A 16,168-nucleotide genomic window follows, 5' to 3' on the forward strand; every position below is an offset into this window, starting at 1 on the left:
TTCTTATTTTACTTTTTAATATTCTGTTTGCAAGCCTTGTTTTCCGGCGATAGATGATGTTTTTTCAAGGATGGGTGGAGTACAAGGTAGCATGTTTTCTAGACACCATTTCCCGCACATACGTCATGAATGGTATTTGCATTATTTTCATACATTCACCAATGCAGTTCGTCATCATAATTCTTTAATTCTTGGTCTATCATTTTTACTCTCCTCTTTTTATCGTTTAATGTTTTATCGTTTATTTTAAAAATTCTAGCCCTGGGGGTTTATGGCGTGCATCGGCCTGTGAAGCGGGGGTACAGCGAACATTCTCGGACAGTGTATCGTCCACACATCCAGGCGAGGAATCGCTCAAGACCAAGTCCGTATCCTCCGTGTGGAGAGGTACCGTATCTGATCACAATTAGTTTAGGTTGCATTAATGCATATGTCAGGGTGACTTACTTCCTCTGGTCGGTATACCAGTAGTACGGGGTGGGATCCATCCCTTCCTTCTTATACGCGCCCATGAGCTCATCCCAGTCGTCCATCCTCATGCTTCCGCCGACAATCTCGCCAACACCTGGCATGAGCACGTCCACGGACTCAGTAACGCGCGGGTCCTCGGGGTCCTTCTTCATGTAAAACGCCTTGATCTCGGCCGGGAAATGAGTGAGTAGGATAGGCTGGTTGATGATATCGGTCATCTTGCGCTCGGCAGCTTCGGCAATATCATCACCGAACGAGTGCGGCTTGCCCTCTTCATTGTGAATGCCATTTTCAACCAACCATTCGATGGCGTCACTGTAGCGCATACGTCTAAAGGGACGAGATGGCGCCTTAAAGTCCGGGTTGAGCTGTTTGACAAACGCGGCGATCTGCGGATCAGCCAGCGAGATGTCAATGACACGACATATTATCTCCTCGATGTGGTCGAGCAGGTCGTTGAAGGTGATGAAGTCTAGCTCTGACTCGATATGGGTGTATTCCGACAAGTGGCGGCGGGTGAGGGACTTTTCAGCACGGAATGACGGACAGATGCAGAATACGTCACCCAGAGAAGCAATGCAGGTCTCCAGGTAGAGCTGCGAGGACTGGGTGAGGTAGGCCTTTTCGCCGTAGTAGTTGAACTCGAACAGGGTGCTTCCTCCCTCGACCTGGGTCTGCACCATGGCTGGAGGGGTGACTTCGAGCATCTGCTTCTCCTCAAACGTCTTGCGGAAGGCCCGTACGACGGCAGCGCGGACCTTGAGCACTGATGAAGAGGTCTCTCCACGTAGCACCAGATGTCTGTTGTCGAGGAGGGTCTGCGGGTCGGCATCTGCGGCCACGCGCGTGGTGATGGCCTCCTTGTCACCGGCCGCACGACCGATGATCTGGAAGAAGTCTGCGTGCAGCTCGCGGTTGTCGGGAGCATGCTGCTTGACGGGTACAGCCCGCATCTCTCCATGGATGGCCAGCGAAGTCTCGAGCGTAAGAGTCATCGCATCGTAGGTCTTGGTCAGGTCTCCCGTAAAGACACACTGAAGCAGCCCATATCCATCCGAGAGCGTCAGGAACATCATATCCTTCTGCGTCCGTAGACGATGCACCCTCCCGACAACGCGCACGCGAGTTCCAGGCTGCTCATCCCCTTCGGCTCGAGGCCTGACGACCGCGGGGTCCCTCTCATTCAACCTGATCTTGACAGGCTTGGGCAGCGCCTCGTCTTCCTTGATGACGACCTTCTTCGCCTCCTCTAGCACCAGCCTGCGCTTTTCAGACTCCTCCTTCTCCCTGACAGCGAGCTCTTTCTCCTTGAGCGCCTTCTTCTTCCTTTGCTCGACGAGGTTGGTGGCCTTCTTGAGCGCAGACTTGGTCGCGGGCTTCCACTGCAGGCGCACCGAGGCCTCTTCCCCTTCAGCGACCGGTCCAGTCTCGGACTTTCTGGTCATATACTGTACGGGGCCTTCAGGCGTGGCGGGGTGTAGCAGCATCGCATAGACGAGCGTCTTGTAGGCGGCGGCTTCGGTGCCAGTCGCGGAGTCATCGTCTTTGCCGACGTCCTCGTCGATGAAGACGTCTTTAGTCGCCATCTTCTTTTCTTTCTCTCTTCCCTATTCTCTCTTCTCTTCGTTTCTTTCTCTCTTCTCTCTGTTCTGTCGTGTGTTCGGTATAAAAATGTGCAGTGGGGTGAAGTTCGAGTGGCACGCCTAATATGGAGTACAAGCTTTGTCATATCAGATTATCGAATACATAGATAGAGAAGAGAATAAAACAGAAAATAGATTACAATGAAGAGAATAAATAGAATAGAAAGAATAATTAGAATAGATATAAGAGTAGAGAAGAGGAGATGATATACTACGGTGTCTACCTACACACACGACCACATTACTCGGTATCGTCATGAGGCATAGGATAATGTGAGGCATAAGATAATTGATATATCACTCGCTAAGAGAAGACTCGTATCCAGGTTTCATGTCCCCGGTGGCTGATCTGCTCGTCGCCGGCGCGGTGGCTGGCAGGCGGGAGTTTCAGATGCGAGATCGCTGCAGACGAGCCCTCAGACACGAATAATCTTATCCTACTCGATCAATCACCCCGTCTTATCCTGATATCATACTATCCTGCTATCGTCGTAGTGTCCTCGTAGTGTCCTCGTAGCCTCTCGTCTCGTCGTCGTCTCGTAGTGCAGTGGAAGTGCCAAGCCATCGCCAAATATCAACCTCCGACCTCAACTTCTCAACTTCAACTTCACCTTCAACTTCTCTTCTCTTCCTCTGCTTCTCAGCTTCCACCACCAGCTCCTTTCTCTTCTTCGTCTTCTTCTTCTTCCCATCCGCTCCTTTTATTTATTTATTTATTTACTGGATCATCCTAATTCTCCCTGCTCCCATCCTGCTCGTCCATTTCTCCACCAGCCTGCTCTGCGGCCGGTCAGCCTCTCATCGCCATCCGCCATCGTCTCTCTCGCCCTCGACCTCCCGCTCGCACGCATAGCTGTCCTCGGTCCCGGTGCATATACGCTAATTAGGCCTTTAATGTGAAATACCGTGCTTTTTTCGTTCGAACAACAAAGGAATTGTCAAAAAGGAATCGCCGTCAAGCAGCGTGGGATCTAACAAACCCAAAACGCCCTCCCAGGCCATCCTCCCCTTGTCCTGAACCCGTTTCATCCTCGACTTCGACCCGGACTGGAGTCGGGACGCTCGCCCGCAGCATCAGCATTCTTCATCTTGACTGTTGACATCGACCTCTTGCTGCGTTGTGACCCGAGGGGCCATCTTATCACTGCTTATCTGACGTCCTTTTTCGCCTCAACCAAAAACCTCGACCTCTTCGACCTCTCGACATCTCCCTCCCTCCCTCCCTCTGTGGCCGTTTCCCCTCCATCTATCCAATTTTAATTGAATCCGTCTGGCTAGCAGGTAGAAAGAACTAATACCTCTCTCTGACACCTCCACCTCTTCGCCACGTTCTTTCCTGCCTCCGCGCGGCCTTGCACGGTTTTTCTCGCCGTCGTTGCAAACACCGAAAAGATAAAAAAAAAAACCAACGAAAAACACGGCATATCCCCCTTCTTAGAGAGAAGGCATAGAGCGTTTCGGATATTTGATCCAGCGTCTATATTGGATTTTGATTTGTTTTATCCAATTAACAGTCTGAACTATTAATCTATAATGGCCCACTCGTCACGGCCCGAAGGGCATCTCAATCTCAACTACCTTCCCTCCTCTCAACCACGATCCGGCACATCCACTGGCAGCTCGTCACCCAGCGAGCTACAGCAGGCTGGACCGACAAAGTCGCCCTTTGGTGGCTCAAACGGGTTGACCGGCTCATCGCAGTCGATTGGGGGTTCGAGAATGGGGGCAGGTTCCCCTTCTCATGATCTTGGCAACCGTCTCTATCCAAAACGGTACGTGTTAGTTTACCCCCCGAAAAAATTCTTGGTCGTCTGCGATCTCTATATCTAACCTTAATTTTGCTGTTTGATGGTAGTGCTCGGGAAATACAAGCCCAGGAAGGAGTAACTCCACATCTCTGGGGGGGACCACCCACCAGTGGTAATTCCACTCCTCTTCGCGAAAATATTCCCGAGTCACCGAACCAAGACGAATTCCCAGGTCTAGTGCCATCATCTGAAACCATAGCGTACAATCCTGGTCGACGAACTCGTGCGGGAACCGTGCCATCACGCTTCTCTCCCGTCGGACCGCTCAACGGACTCAACGTCCAATCTTCCGTCATCTCAAAAACGTCCAGACCTACCCCATCAACCAGCCCATTCCGTCCGCAGAATACGACGGGGGTAGACTCCTCGATGGTGTCCGCTCCAGGAACCGAGTCGAACACAGTTTTGCTGTCTCGTCTCCGAGCTGGCTCGATGCCACAGCGACCCAATCTCCTAAATAACGCAAGTCCATTCGGTCCATCAGTTTTCTCGACCAACTGGGCATCCGGACGCGAGCGTGCTACCACACTGGCTAGCATACGATCCTCCGAGGGGCCCTCGTCGCCTACGCAATCCTCCTTCTCTAAGGACGGCCTTGCAGACGCCGATGTGAGGACTCTGGACTATCTGGGGTTGGCAGAGACACCCCAGCAGTCTCGTGCCAGCCTTGCAGGGCCGTCGGTTGCCATGCTCATGCAACAGCAGCAGCAACAACAGCAACAGCAGTCGTCCTCCCTACCACCTCTCCTTGCCGAACTAGCCATGCTCAATCGAGGCTCAAACCGCTTCCGATCATACTCTGTCAACGCAAAGGAGAAATATGCCGAGGAGGATGAAGAGTTTGGTGCACATTACTCTGGCATCCCCTCGGGTACTCTGACCCCATCTGCTGCTGCCACCGCTGCCCAACTTGCCGCCACCCAAGCGCAGATCCACCAACACAACCTCGCCGTCCAAGCCTTCGCAAATCACGCATCCTCTAACCGTCCCCGAGCCCGTACCGCTGGCGTCCTAGACGCTCCACTCCAGCGCTCTTCGATCCGAAACTACCTTGCAAGCCCATCTAGGCTCGAGAACAGCATAAATGCAGCTGATGTTCGCATCACGGAAGGGTCCGAATATGATGGTCTACCAGAGGCTGTCCAGCGGATGCAGTTGGGAGGCATGGGAGGGCTACGATCTCAGGAGCCGGTGGATGAAAATAACCTGGAGGGCCCAACCCGAGCATTATGGATTGGAAGCATTCCAGTCTCCACCACCGTCACATCGTTGGATGCCATATTCAATGTATACGGTAAAATCGAGTCGACTCGCGTCTTGACCCATAAGAACTGCGGGTTTGTCAACTTTGAGCGTGTCGAGAGTGCTACTCAGGCCAAATCTCTACTAAACGGTAAAGAGATCTTCCCAGGAGCTGGCCCAGTTCGTATCGGCTACGCAAAGGTACCAGCTACTCCGGTCTCGGAAACTCCTGGACAACCTGGCAGCCAGCACTCCCCGACACCAGATGCGAATGCTGGGGCTGTTGGATCTGCAGCTCGAGATGGCAGTCGAACTACCGGCCAAGATGGCGATGCTTCTATTTCATCTACCATTCCCGATCTGAAAGAAGTCCAGCCGGAGATGAGCAAGATCGTGGCTGAATTCGGCTCCTCGGAAACTGAATGCCGAAATATCACCCTGAGCATCCAACGAGCAATCAATTTTACAGCATTCGAAGACGAAATCCGCCCTGTTCCCGAACCCAGTCAGTCCCGTGTCTTCGATGCCCCTCGTCTTCGCGAAATTAGGAAAAAGATCGATAATGGTGCCTGTAGCGCGCAGGAAATTGAGGAGACTGCCAACGAAATGCTCCCTGAAATCGCTGAGCTAGCGTCTGATTATCTGGGTAACACCGTTGTTCAGAAACTATTCGAGTTCTGCTCCGAGCCAGCGAAGGAGCAAATGTTGGCACCGATAGCACCTCACCTTGCAGAAATCGGTGTGCATAAGAACGGTACATGGGCTGCACAGAAAATCATCGACGTATCCAAGGTGCCTGCTCAGAAACAAGCGATTGTTGAGAGCCTGAGGCCTTATACTGTTCCACTGTTCCTTGATCAGTATGGAAACTACGTTTTGCAATGTTGCTTGCGCTTCGGTCCACCATTCAACGACTTTATATTCGAGACCATGCTTAGCCGTATGTGGGAGATTTCGCAGGGACGGTTCGGTGCCAGAGCGATGAGGGCTTGTTTGGAGAGTCACCATGCCTCAAAGGATCAGCAGAGGATGCTTGCTTCCGCGATTGCGTTACATAGCGTTCAGTTGGCAACAAATGCCAATGGTGCACTACTCCTAACATGGTTCCTCGACACATGCACATTCCCTAATCGCCGCACCGTACTTGCTCCACGACTAGTGCCACACCTTGTGGCGCTCTGCACGCATAAAGTCGCGTACTTGACGGTTCTAAAGATCGTGAACCAGAGAAATGAGCCCGAGGCCAGAGAAATCATCCTAAAGGCACTCTTCTTCAGCCCAGGCGATGAGACGCTGGAAAGCATTCTCAAAGACCAGTCTTCCGGTGCCACCTTGATCTTTAAAGTCCTCACCACTCCATTCTTCGAGGAGGCAATGCGTGCTGACGTGGTCAAGACTGTCGCCAAGGTGCTCACTAAGCTAAAAACTACCCCCAGCCAGGGATACAAGCGCCTCATGGACGAGGTTGGTCTGTCTTCTCGAAGTGGAACATCTCGAGACGCGCACCACGGTCGTGAACACGGCGCCACGCATGATAGAGAAAAACACCAGCGTCAACCAGGCCAGCAACGCCAGGAGGGGAATAATTTCCCAACCCAACCACACCAGGCGGACCGCCAGTACAATGGCCAAATGGGTGCCCACAACATGAACATGCAACCATCTCTCAACTCTCCTCCAAACATGTCACGATCAATCTCCTCCGAACAAGCCCTCCCGCCATACGATCCATACGCGTTTGGTCCAATGAGCACTCTCAGTGGCCTCCCAATGACAAACCCTGCCCTTGCCCAAGATCTACCACCACTCAACCCGCAACAGTACCAATACCAGGCTTTCCTCGCTGCCCAATCCCGTGGCATGCCCTCTACCGGTTTCTTCCCACCCGGTCCTCCTGGAAACGGCATGAACATGAACATGAACGGCTTCCCCGTCACCACAGCCTCAACGATGGATAATTTCCGCTCCATGCAACCATCCATGGCAGGCCCCGGCGGCGCTCCGCTACCAATGGGTGGTAGCTCTCTAGTTCAGCCACAAGCTTATGGAAACCAACAATTTAGCCCTGTCATGAGTACGGGACAATTGTATAATTATCCTCAACAGTTCTACCAGCCAGGTCCAGGAACACAGGGTGCTCCACCCTCTGGTCGACGTGGTCGTGTAAGCTCCCCCAGCCACTACTAATATTTTAATCGCCCCCAAATTTGTAGCCATTGATCTAACATCCGTTTTCTCTAATACAGTATTCCTAATTGATTCATGAACTCCACACACGCTTTTCTTCAGGTTATGTTGCCAATGATGCAGCTATATGTGTAAAATTTCTGAAGTCATTTATGGTTACTACTGCGTCGCCTTGATTTGCATCATATTTATGTGCATGGAATAGCGCCGAATGTCGAAGTCTCAATTGTAACGTTGGTTAAATCCAATATGGCATGGCACATAGCTATTCCCATCTACCATTGATGTTTGTGTTTTTATCTTTTTTTCTATCTATGTGGCCATATCTACCTATCTCTACCCAGTGCTGGTCCGCCGGGTTGATTTAGCTAGGAATATGAGGGTTGGGTTCACACCATGCACAGCCACAGCCACAGCCAATAAATGAAAATGTGCTCCGTCCCATTTCACCACCACCCTCCCTCAATCCACTATACTTTCCAACCACTGTCATTTTTTGAACTTCCCTTTTGGCCTGCCTGTATTTCCATTTCTGTTATTGGTTTTAAACAAAAAAATGCCCTTCTTCTTTTCAATTTGTAAATTTTCTCTTTTCTCTGTTATACTTTACTCCCATTTGAACCTTTTCCCATATGCGTCTCAGAAAACCTTTTCTCCCTTTGTGTATGCGTGTTTTTCTTCTTGTTTTGTCTTTATTTGCCTGTTTTTGTTCTTTGTTGGGGCCGAGTCAAATTTCAAGCTTCATGTGTTTAGGTGCCTATCAAGAAAGGGAAAGGGGCGAATTGTATGTACGAGGAGATATGTTTTTAAGATAGGCGATTGTGTGTGTTTTCTCAATGGGAAGGATATGGCTTTTCTACTCGATCTTATATATGTAACATTGTAGCTTTAGTACTTGTGCTTTTTCTAGATTTTGGTTAAAGTTGGCGTCAGCATAACTATTCAACGGCCTCAAATGTTAACAGGTACACATACGTAGTCCGATAACCCCCTCCTTCATAGGACTGCCTCATATCTCTTGACTGTAGCTAATCAGCACCGCCATTCTTCGTATCGTCGGCACATGCCTCTGCATCCGCTCGAACTAAATCTAGACGTTGCTGCTTGGAATTCTTGTGATCCCTCTGGAATCCTATGAGCGTCAAGAGGACCGCTGCCCCTGAAAAAGCAGTTGATGCGATCATGCTATGACGGAAAGCTTGCGAACATGCATTTCGTAACAGAGTCTTCAGCCCACTTGGAAGCTGTGACTCGCCGTTTATTAGGCCTGAGAGGTTCGGGGGTATAGGCCCACCAATTAACCTGATTACTTCGTTATGCAAAAGAACAGATGACGCAGCGAGACCGAGACTTCCTCCAAGCACTCTAACTTGAGTGATAATGCCCTGGGCGGGCGCTGTATACACTGTCAACAGTTTCCTGCAACGGGAAGAGCTGCTAGATGATACTAAACATACCATAATTCCGAGGCGGGATCTCGACAGCTGTTAGCCCTGTGGATGAGGCCAGTGAGAGTCCAGTTCCGAGGCCTGCCAACGCGAGGTATCCGAGTAGCTTCTTATCGTCTCTTGAATCAGAAATTGTCGTGAGTAAACCGCATCCTATAGTTGACATGGATGCCCCTATAAGCATACATTCGAAAGTATAATTTTTTCTCGCATTCAATGCAGCAGAGAGGACACAGCCCATCGCGGATGGCCCTAACATCGGTATCAACATGGTTGATGCGCCTAATACGCTCTTGTTGCTCACCAGCTGGCCCCTCAGAGGAACTGAGAATATCAACACGAAGAGTGGGAAGCCTAGGAAAAGCGAGGACGCGACTGCGGACGCATAAAATCTGTTTTTAAATAAGGAGAGGGGGAACACGGGCGAAACATGATATCCAAAAGCCTGATACTCTACCACGTATTGCCAGATGATGAGGGCAAACCAGCATGCAAAGCCAATAGCCAGAGGGACAATGAAGACAGCGCTGCCCCATATAGAGTCTGCAGCAACTCCAACATTTTGAAATGCGAACACGACGAGGATACTGGCCGCGAGAATGAGTATGGATCCAAGGAAATCAAATGATTTCCACGACCGACGGGCAATATGTACGATGTCCTTTTCCTTTGGCCAAAAGATAAGAGAAAATGCCAGCGACACAACACATATTGGGCCACTAAAATTGTTAGTCAAGTTCGAGACAAGAATCCATGTCAATGTATATACTTAATCCAGAATATCCATCTCCACGATATATACTGTGTCACAACGCCGCCGAGGATGGGCCCTACTATACTAGCAACGACGATAATTATTCCAGCCAGTCCACTTGCATATCCGAGGTGGTCATCGGGACAGACCTCTGGCAATATAATTAGTGCCAGGGAGTAGAAACCTACAATGCTAACATCAGATTTGGGTTCAATAAAGATGAGGAGTTCAAATACTATCAGATGGTACTAATCGTACCTGCACCGCCAATTCCCTGAAGAGCTCGAAAGGCGACCAGCTGCCACAAGCTCTGGGAAAAACCACAGGCCAGGGAGAATATACAAAACACAACAGTTGCGGCAATCCATGCATTTCGTCGACCAATAATGTCGGATATACGTGCATAAACCACACGACAGCTGCAATCGGCCAGGGTATACGCAAGTGCGACCCAGTTAACGGACACAAACACTCTGAAATTGAGAGCAATTGTGTGAAGACTGGACGCCACTACCAACGAGTCCATCACGGCCATGAATAAACCGATATAGAGTCTGTCAGATTATTCTTATTAGCTATCAATTTAATGATAATGCATCCAAAATGCATACCCAATTCCGAGTAACCAAAATCGCAGCGGAGTCACTCTGACGGCCTTGAGCTTGGAGGTTGGAGGGCCCGCAAGACTGGATTGGCTGCTCTCAAGTGGCTCTGGAAAGGACGTATTATTGATTTTAGAAGACTCTTTATCCGCAAGTTGTCCCATAACTTTTTGTTCTGGGAGAACACCACTGATCAATACTAGATATTTAGATGAGGAGGATGACGAGACACTATACTGATAAAAGAAGATAATATCGCTGAATTTGGAAAGGTTACAAATTGCCAGAAAGTAAAAAGATATATGAGATTAAATATTGAAAAAAGAAAATTATATGTAGCCAGGTTCTAAGCTACTGTCACAGCTCTAGATAAACAGATGTGGCGTGGAACTTAACAACTGCTTTTTTCCCACAAAAATCAAGGCAGGTGTAAATGGATTGGCAAACATCATTCCTGGGTTTCATGGTGGTATCGTTTGTGAAATGCATATCTGATATTACCAAAGTTCGAGGATATCGTGTCCCAATAATCGAACAAGTTGGATATCGCTTACCTCGTGTTACCTCAGACTAAGGCCACTGGTTAACACTCAATATGCTTGCATTGATATCCTACTCTGTCTTATGAGCCTGTAGACCCACAGAGCACGGAGTACTCCGTACACTGCTGTGGTTAACTGACTCTCCCTATCTATTTGGACCACCAGGATATGATTTTAGGTTTTGAGGCTTGTCCTAAATTTAAGGCTATGGAGATGATCCGCCGGGCCGGTAAAGAAAAGTGGATATGCCAAGACCCGCTCTGTTTAACGACGTCGCGCCTGTTTCATATCCATATGAATCCTGAATCAAGACTCTGATTCAAGAGTTATGGGCTACATAATTCATATGAGCGGTGCAAATTATTAACATAATATCTCCTTTGGAAGGTATCCTCTCCTATATACGAAACTGACCTTCAAATTTTATTAAATCTATAGAACAGCCACTTCAATGATGGCGGTAACCTGTATACCTTAGCAATTGCCACTTCAGCCAGGGTCGCAAAAGAGTTCTCGCGACCAGCTACGGTTTCCTCCACCGAGAGATTCTTACATGGCCATAAAGGCCAGGTTGATCGCTCTGGTTCATTCATCTTATCCCATAGGAGCTCCGCCTTGGTATCTTCAAAGGCGAATGAGCAGCCTAGGACCACAAATAACTTCGCTGGAATGCACAACTTGTCCGAGCTCCAGTGCTCGTTGGTAAAAGAAACGTTAGGGGTAAACCACCAAAGTCTTCGGAGTCGCATAGCTGTTAGAAATAAGTCTGCGCAATAGCGCCGACCTCTGATTCCCATAACAGCATGAATGCAGCCGCTGGATTCGAACGCAATATGTGCCATTAAACGATTGACCACCACGTCGACAGGTACTTCGTCAACGGTAGATTTCATTGGGTCCGGCAGATGTGATGAAAATTTCATTGGAACTATTGGAGGGCTAACAATCAAGGTGACTAGGCAGGTTGTCACAGGAGATGATCCGGGAATCTCGTAAAACGGATAGGGCTTGGACTCTGCAGGGCCGACGCAGGAAGGTCGAAAAATGAGCAGCATCTGGCTGAGTTGGGCCTCCTCAAAAAGCTCCAAGAGAAGACGTTCCGTCAAATGCTTTACGTAGCTATACGGAAAGGGATGTCGAGCAAAATCGTACTCCGGGGTTGATCCATACGTCTTTAGATCAGATAACTCTATCGATGGAGATATTTGACCACTGCGAATGCATCTTATTTCCTCCTTTATCACGGCGTCAGATCCACTATATCCCCCGTTGCTTGTCTTTTGAAGGAATGCACCAGCGTACGCCGTCGAAACGTACACGAACTTGACCAAATTCGTACAACCAAGTGCAATTCTCGCAATAGCTAACGATGGGTAAATGACTTCTTTGGAGATAGCTGGCAACGGCATTTTTAAATTGATTGTGGAAGCGGCGTGTATGAATATGGAAACATTCTTGCGGAGTAGTGCCAATTGATCCGCAGTGAGACCACACTCAGGGAGAGTGATGTCGCCATCCCAAATGCGCAACTTCCCCGAGAGCCGAAGTTTCTCAAGCATATCCGATGGGAGATGCCTAGCCCATACCTCCCAAAACCGACTATTCAACCGATTTAGCATAATTAGCTAGTAGTTAGAAAGAGAAAATGCCATACCTTTCTCCCCCCCTTACAACGGCAAATACACAGGCGACTGGGGTTTCTAGCACAAGCCTACTCAAATAGGCAGTGCCCATCATTCCGGTTGCCCCTGTAAAGAAGACATAACGATTCTCGTAGTATTGCTTGATGGTGTCATGAGGGTATTCTGACATGGCTGGTAAGGTGATATATGAAAGTGATATGTGATTTTTTCCAAATGCTGGATCGAGGTAAATAGCCAATGCCTGGGGTAAGCCGCCAGTAGAGCACGGAAGGGACCCTTTATTTAGATAGAGGGCTGAAAAAAGGAAATACTAGGAGCTAACATGACTATATGTGGTGCTAAGTCTGCACATATCACATAGTGTTAATTGTATTGTGGGTCCTTATCTGATGAAGGAGTGGGAGTATACAACTTTTACCATATGTATGTTGCACCATTGTAATCATGAATCATAAAAAGGGTACCATTAATCGGTTTTCCTTCGGGCACTCATGGAATATCAAATATCGTGAGGCTTGGCCGTTCCCCGAGCCGTGGTTTAGGACAAACGATGGGCTACACCGTCTGTCCAGGTACAGTCGACTAGCTTGGTCATGATTGATATTTCCGACCACAATTTACATCTTGCCACGTTACCCGCAGCAATAGCTAGTACCGGCATCAAACCTACATAGCTCGTATTGACGCAAAGGGTATGGCTGATATATGATCGACGCTTGCATGCAGGAGATTTTCTTTTGGCGCAAAATAAAGTCGCTCTGCATTATCATGTCGCTTTCAAACCAGGGTAGCCTCGAACGTGAAACCCTGGCATATCAAATATATGACTTTCGGAGCAAAATCGAGTGACAACAAAACATATACCACTATTTAACCATGGCCACAAATACCTTAATGCATTTAAACCAAGCGTCCCCTTCTCTACCTTTCTCCTTTTCCGCTGTCCACGCCGTGGTAGCTCATACACAAGAATCGCCTTCAAAGGCCATACCAATTGCAGATTTGCACTCAAGCCAATCGTCAACTACCCCGTGCAGGTCTAAAATGTCCATCCAAAGACCAAAAGTAGTGCCGCTCAACTCTCATGATGGTGGCCTCCTCATACAAACGACATCGGCACATCGTATGATGGTCTTTGACGATGTTCTGGACCCTGAGAAATTACGAAGCACATTGTGCATGTTAGCAGAGAGGGAGGGCTGGCAAAAGATTGGTGCTCGGTTAAAACGCCGCTGGGTATAACAGTCAAAGATTTTGTCGTGATGCTGGAGGCTAACATTACAATTAGAATGGGCGGTTAGAATATCATATCCCAAGCGAGTTTACGTCCAGTCAGCCCGCCATTAGGTTCTCACAGGAGCTGTACGGCATAGACATAAAGGATCACCCAATTGCGTCTCACATATCTGACATAGGACCTGCCGAATATCCTTTTGTTGTTGCCCATTCGGAGGCATTCGTCTCCCTGGCATATGACCAAAAGGCTCCTAAAACGGCCTGGGGGTATGTGGGTGTAGATATACCACAGATGGCACTCCACGTTGGAGTTTTCAATGATGCCACAATAATCTCTATATCCACACCCCATAGTTTTTGTGATGGTATGGGGATGAAATCTCTCCTTCATGCGTGGACCCTGCTGCTTCAAGACCCGGAGGCCAAGGTTCCAGTGCCCTACGGAGCTGATACCAACCCTTTGGCAACCCTTGGCCAAAACCCAACTGAGCCATACAGGTGCCTAGATCAACGGTTATCGAAGTGGCAGAAGCTGGTGGGTGTCTCTTTGAGACTGCCGAGGTTTTTGTTATACCAACGCATAAACCGAGTTGTCTGCGTTCCGTCTTCTCTGATCGCATCGTTACGGAAAGAAGCCTTGAAAGACATTGGCAAGGTCCCAAATGCGAAAACCTCTTTTGTCAGCGAGAACGATATTCTTTTCGCCTGGTGGGCCCGAATAGTATTCTCATGTACGCCCCGAAATCGAAATCACAAGATCAATCTTATCACGACTGCTTCACGGAGAGGTCCGCTATCAAAGGATCTGCTGCCTTCAGATTCCGTTTACCTATCGAATGCCATCGGTTTCCTGCAGACGTTGGTGACTCGAAAGGAACTGCTCGATGAGCCACTCGGATATACGGCTTATCGAATCCGGCGGACTATACAGCAGGACAACACGAGAGAACAAATTGAAGCTCAGGAAGCTCTGGCTGCAAAGTCGATACTCGGGTTACCGGCATGGCTGGGAGATTTGTCAACGGAGGCACTTCTAAGTGCAAGCCAGGGAAAAGTGAACCTGTATAGCTTGGACTTCTCTGGTGCAAGAAAAGATCAGCCTTCAAAGCCAAATTCCCCCGTCAGACCATACTATTGTCAAAACTTCCTTCCCGGTGAAATCTCCCACATTATTTCACCAAACTGTTTGTTTTTCGGTAAGGATGCAAACGGGAATTATTGGATCTCTGCCACTTTGAGAAGGACAGTTTGGGACCGTGTCGAGGAGGCTCTCTCCGAGTCAGATTGCTCGACGAAACTCTCCTAGTTATCTAGACTTCATATTTAGCCTAGTATATGTCTTTAGTATGCACTCCATTTTCGTATCATGCTTCTTCGTTTAACCAGTCATGCTATGTGGTATCATCATGACGCTATGTCTGGTTGGAGAAACATGCTAGCCCACGACTCAAGCGTGCGGACCAGAAGATAGAACATCCTCGGTTGTAGTGATAAAGCTAAGCATACAGTAGTATATGATCGGCGTGATATCATTTTGCAATTCACTGTGCGTTATGCGAGGAAGTGAAAATTGCAGACGCAGCCAGGTTGAAGTCGTGGCTGCCAAGTGTCTCACACTTCTCCTACCATCTCGACGTCAACCGCCATCAACACCGCAGGTATATCTGTGAGATGAGCCTGTGTCTTAATAAATCAAGAAATGGCCCATCCATGTTGCCCAGATCATCGATATTATACCAAGATTCTGTTCGGGATGTGTTCATAATAGACATTCCGCTCTCCCTGAGCCTGGCACAACAGCTACCCAGTGCTAGCACCAATGATACCCCGTCTAAAACACCACTTATATACTCCTCAGAAGCTATCAGGAGCCCATACAGTGGGCCGTCTCCAGAGCCAAAAACAGAGGCTGGAAGGGCGAAGGTTCTAAAACATGTTCCGGCCAGTGAGCGCGAGTATCATGAAGAATTACTTGGAGTCGTTGAAGATGGGATGAAGACGCTGAGGGATGGTTATCGTGGAGAATGGTGTTACCACAGGTGTACGATGCCTTTGGACGATGGGTCAGATACCGCTTTACCGTCTAGGAAGCGATCACGACTTGATGAACCAGATTTAACGCCTGAGCAAGGACCAGATCCTGAGTCAATTCTACCAGCGGGTACTGGGAAACATGAAGAATATGGCACCATGAAAGCCATATCCGGACCACTACCACCTCCCACTATTCTCTCTCCGGGATTGAACCGTTTTCAATCAGTTAAAGATATTCACAATACCCTCGTGAGAAATCAGAGCTCCCAAAAAGCGGTAGTCCGGTTCTTTGAAATTGCAGATGCTACCACAGCGAATGCAGAACCCCCAACACAGAGACAAACATCCCTACTGGTCCCTCCAGAATCAGCCTTTATATTAACACACATCCAGCCTTCTATGTTATCCCTTTCCAGCGCATTACCACTCATCCCATCCAGCCAGAAATTCAACTTCATACTTGCCGACCCACCCTGGCCAAACCGTTCCGTCAGACGGTCGAAACATTACGCCACAAAAACGTTATTGTTCGACGATTTAGAGTTACTGATGAGAAAT

The 16,168-nt window shown here is 48.7% G+C and overlaps 3 protein-coding genes across 3 annotated transcripts; 2 read left to right on the forward strand and 1 right to left on the reverse strand.

Moving 5' to 3' along the window:
* Nucleotides 1-269: 269 nt before the first annotated feature.
* GIQ15_02350 (asparagine-tRNA ligase) lies at nucleotides 270-2,057 on the reverse strand (the record flags this gene model as incomplete). Its single annotated transcript, XM_033549767.1, has 2 exons — nucleotides 270-396; nucleotides 448-2,057. The coding sequence occupies 2 exons, from the start codon at nucleotides 2,055-2,057 to the stop codon at nucleotides 270-272; spliced, it is 1,737 nt and encodes a 578-aa protein (XP_033406928.1).
* A 1,590-nt stretch (nucleotides 2,058-3,647) lies between these two features.
* On the forward strand, nucleotides 3,648-7,351 carry GIQ15_02351 (uncharacterized protein; the record flags this gene model as incomplete). Its single annotated transcript, XM_033549768.1, has 2 exons — nucleotides 3,648-3,886; nucleotides 3,970-7,351. 2 exons carry the CDS (start codon nucleotides 3,648-3,650, stop codon nucleotides 7,349-7,351), a joined length of 3,621 nt encoding a protein of 1,206 aa, XP_033406929.1.
* A 6,114-nt stretch (nucleotides 7,352-13,465) lies between these two features.
* GIQ15_02352 (uncharacterized protein) lies at nucleotides 13,466-14,882 on the forward strand (the record flags this gene model as incomplete). The annotated part of the gene is made up of 3 exons (XM_033549769.1): nucleotides 13,466-13,576; nucleotides 13,629-13,843; nucleotides 13,931-14,882. The coding sequence occupies 3 exons, from the start codon at nucleotides 13,466-13,468 to the stop codon at nucleotides 14,880-14,882; spliced, it is 1,278 nt and encodes a 425-aa protein (XP_033406930.1).
* Nucleotides 14,883-16,168: the final 1,286 nt, after the last annotated feature.

Source organism: Arthroderma uncinatum (assembly GCF_011692745.1).
Source record: "Arthroderma uncinatum strain CBS 119779 chromosome Unknown scaffold2, whole genome shotgun sequence".
Classification (NCBI taxonomy): Eukaryota; Fungi; Ascomycota; class Eurotiomycetes; order Onygenales; family Arthrodermataceae; genus Arthroderma; species Arthroderma uncinatum.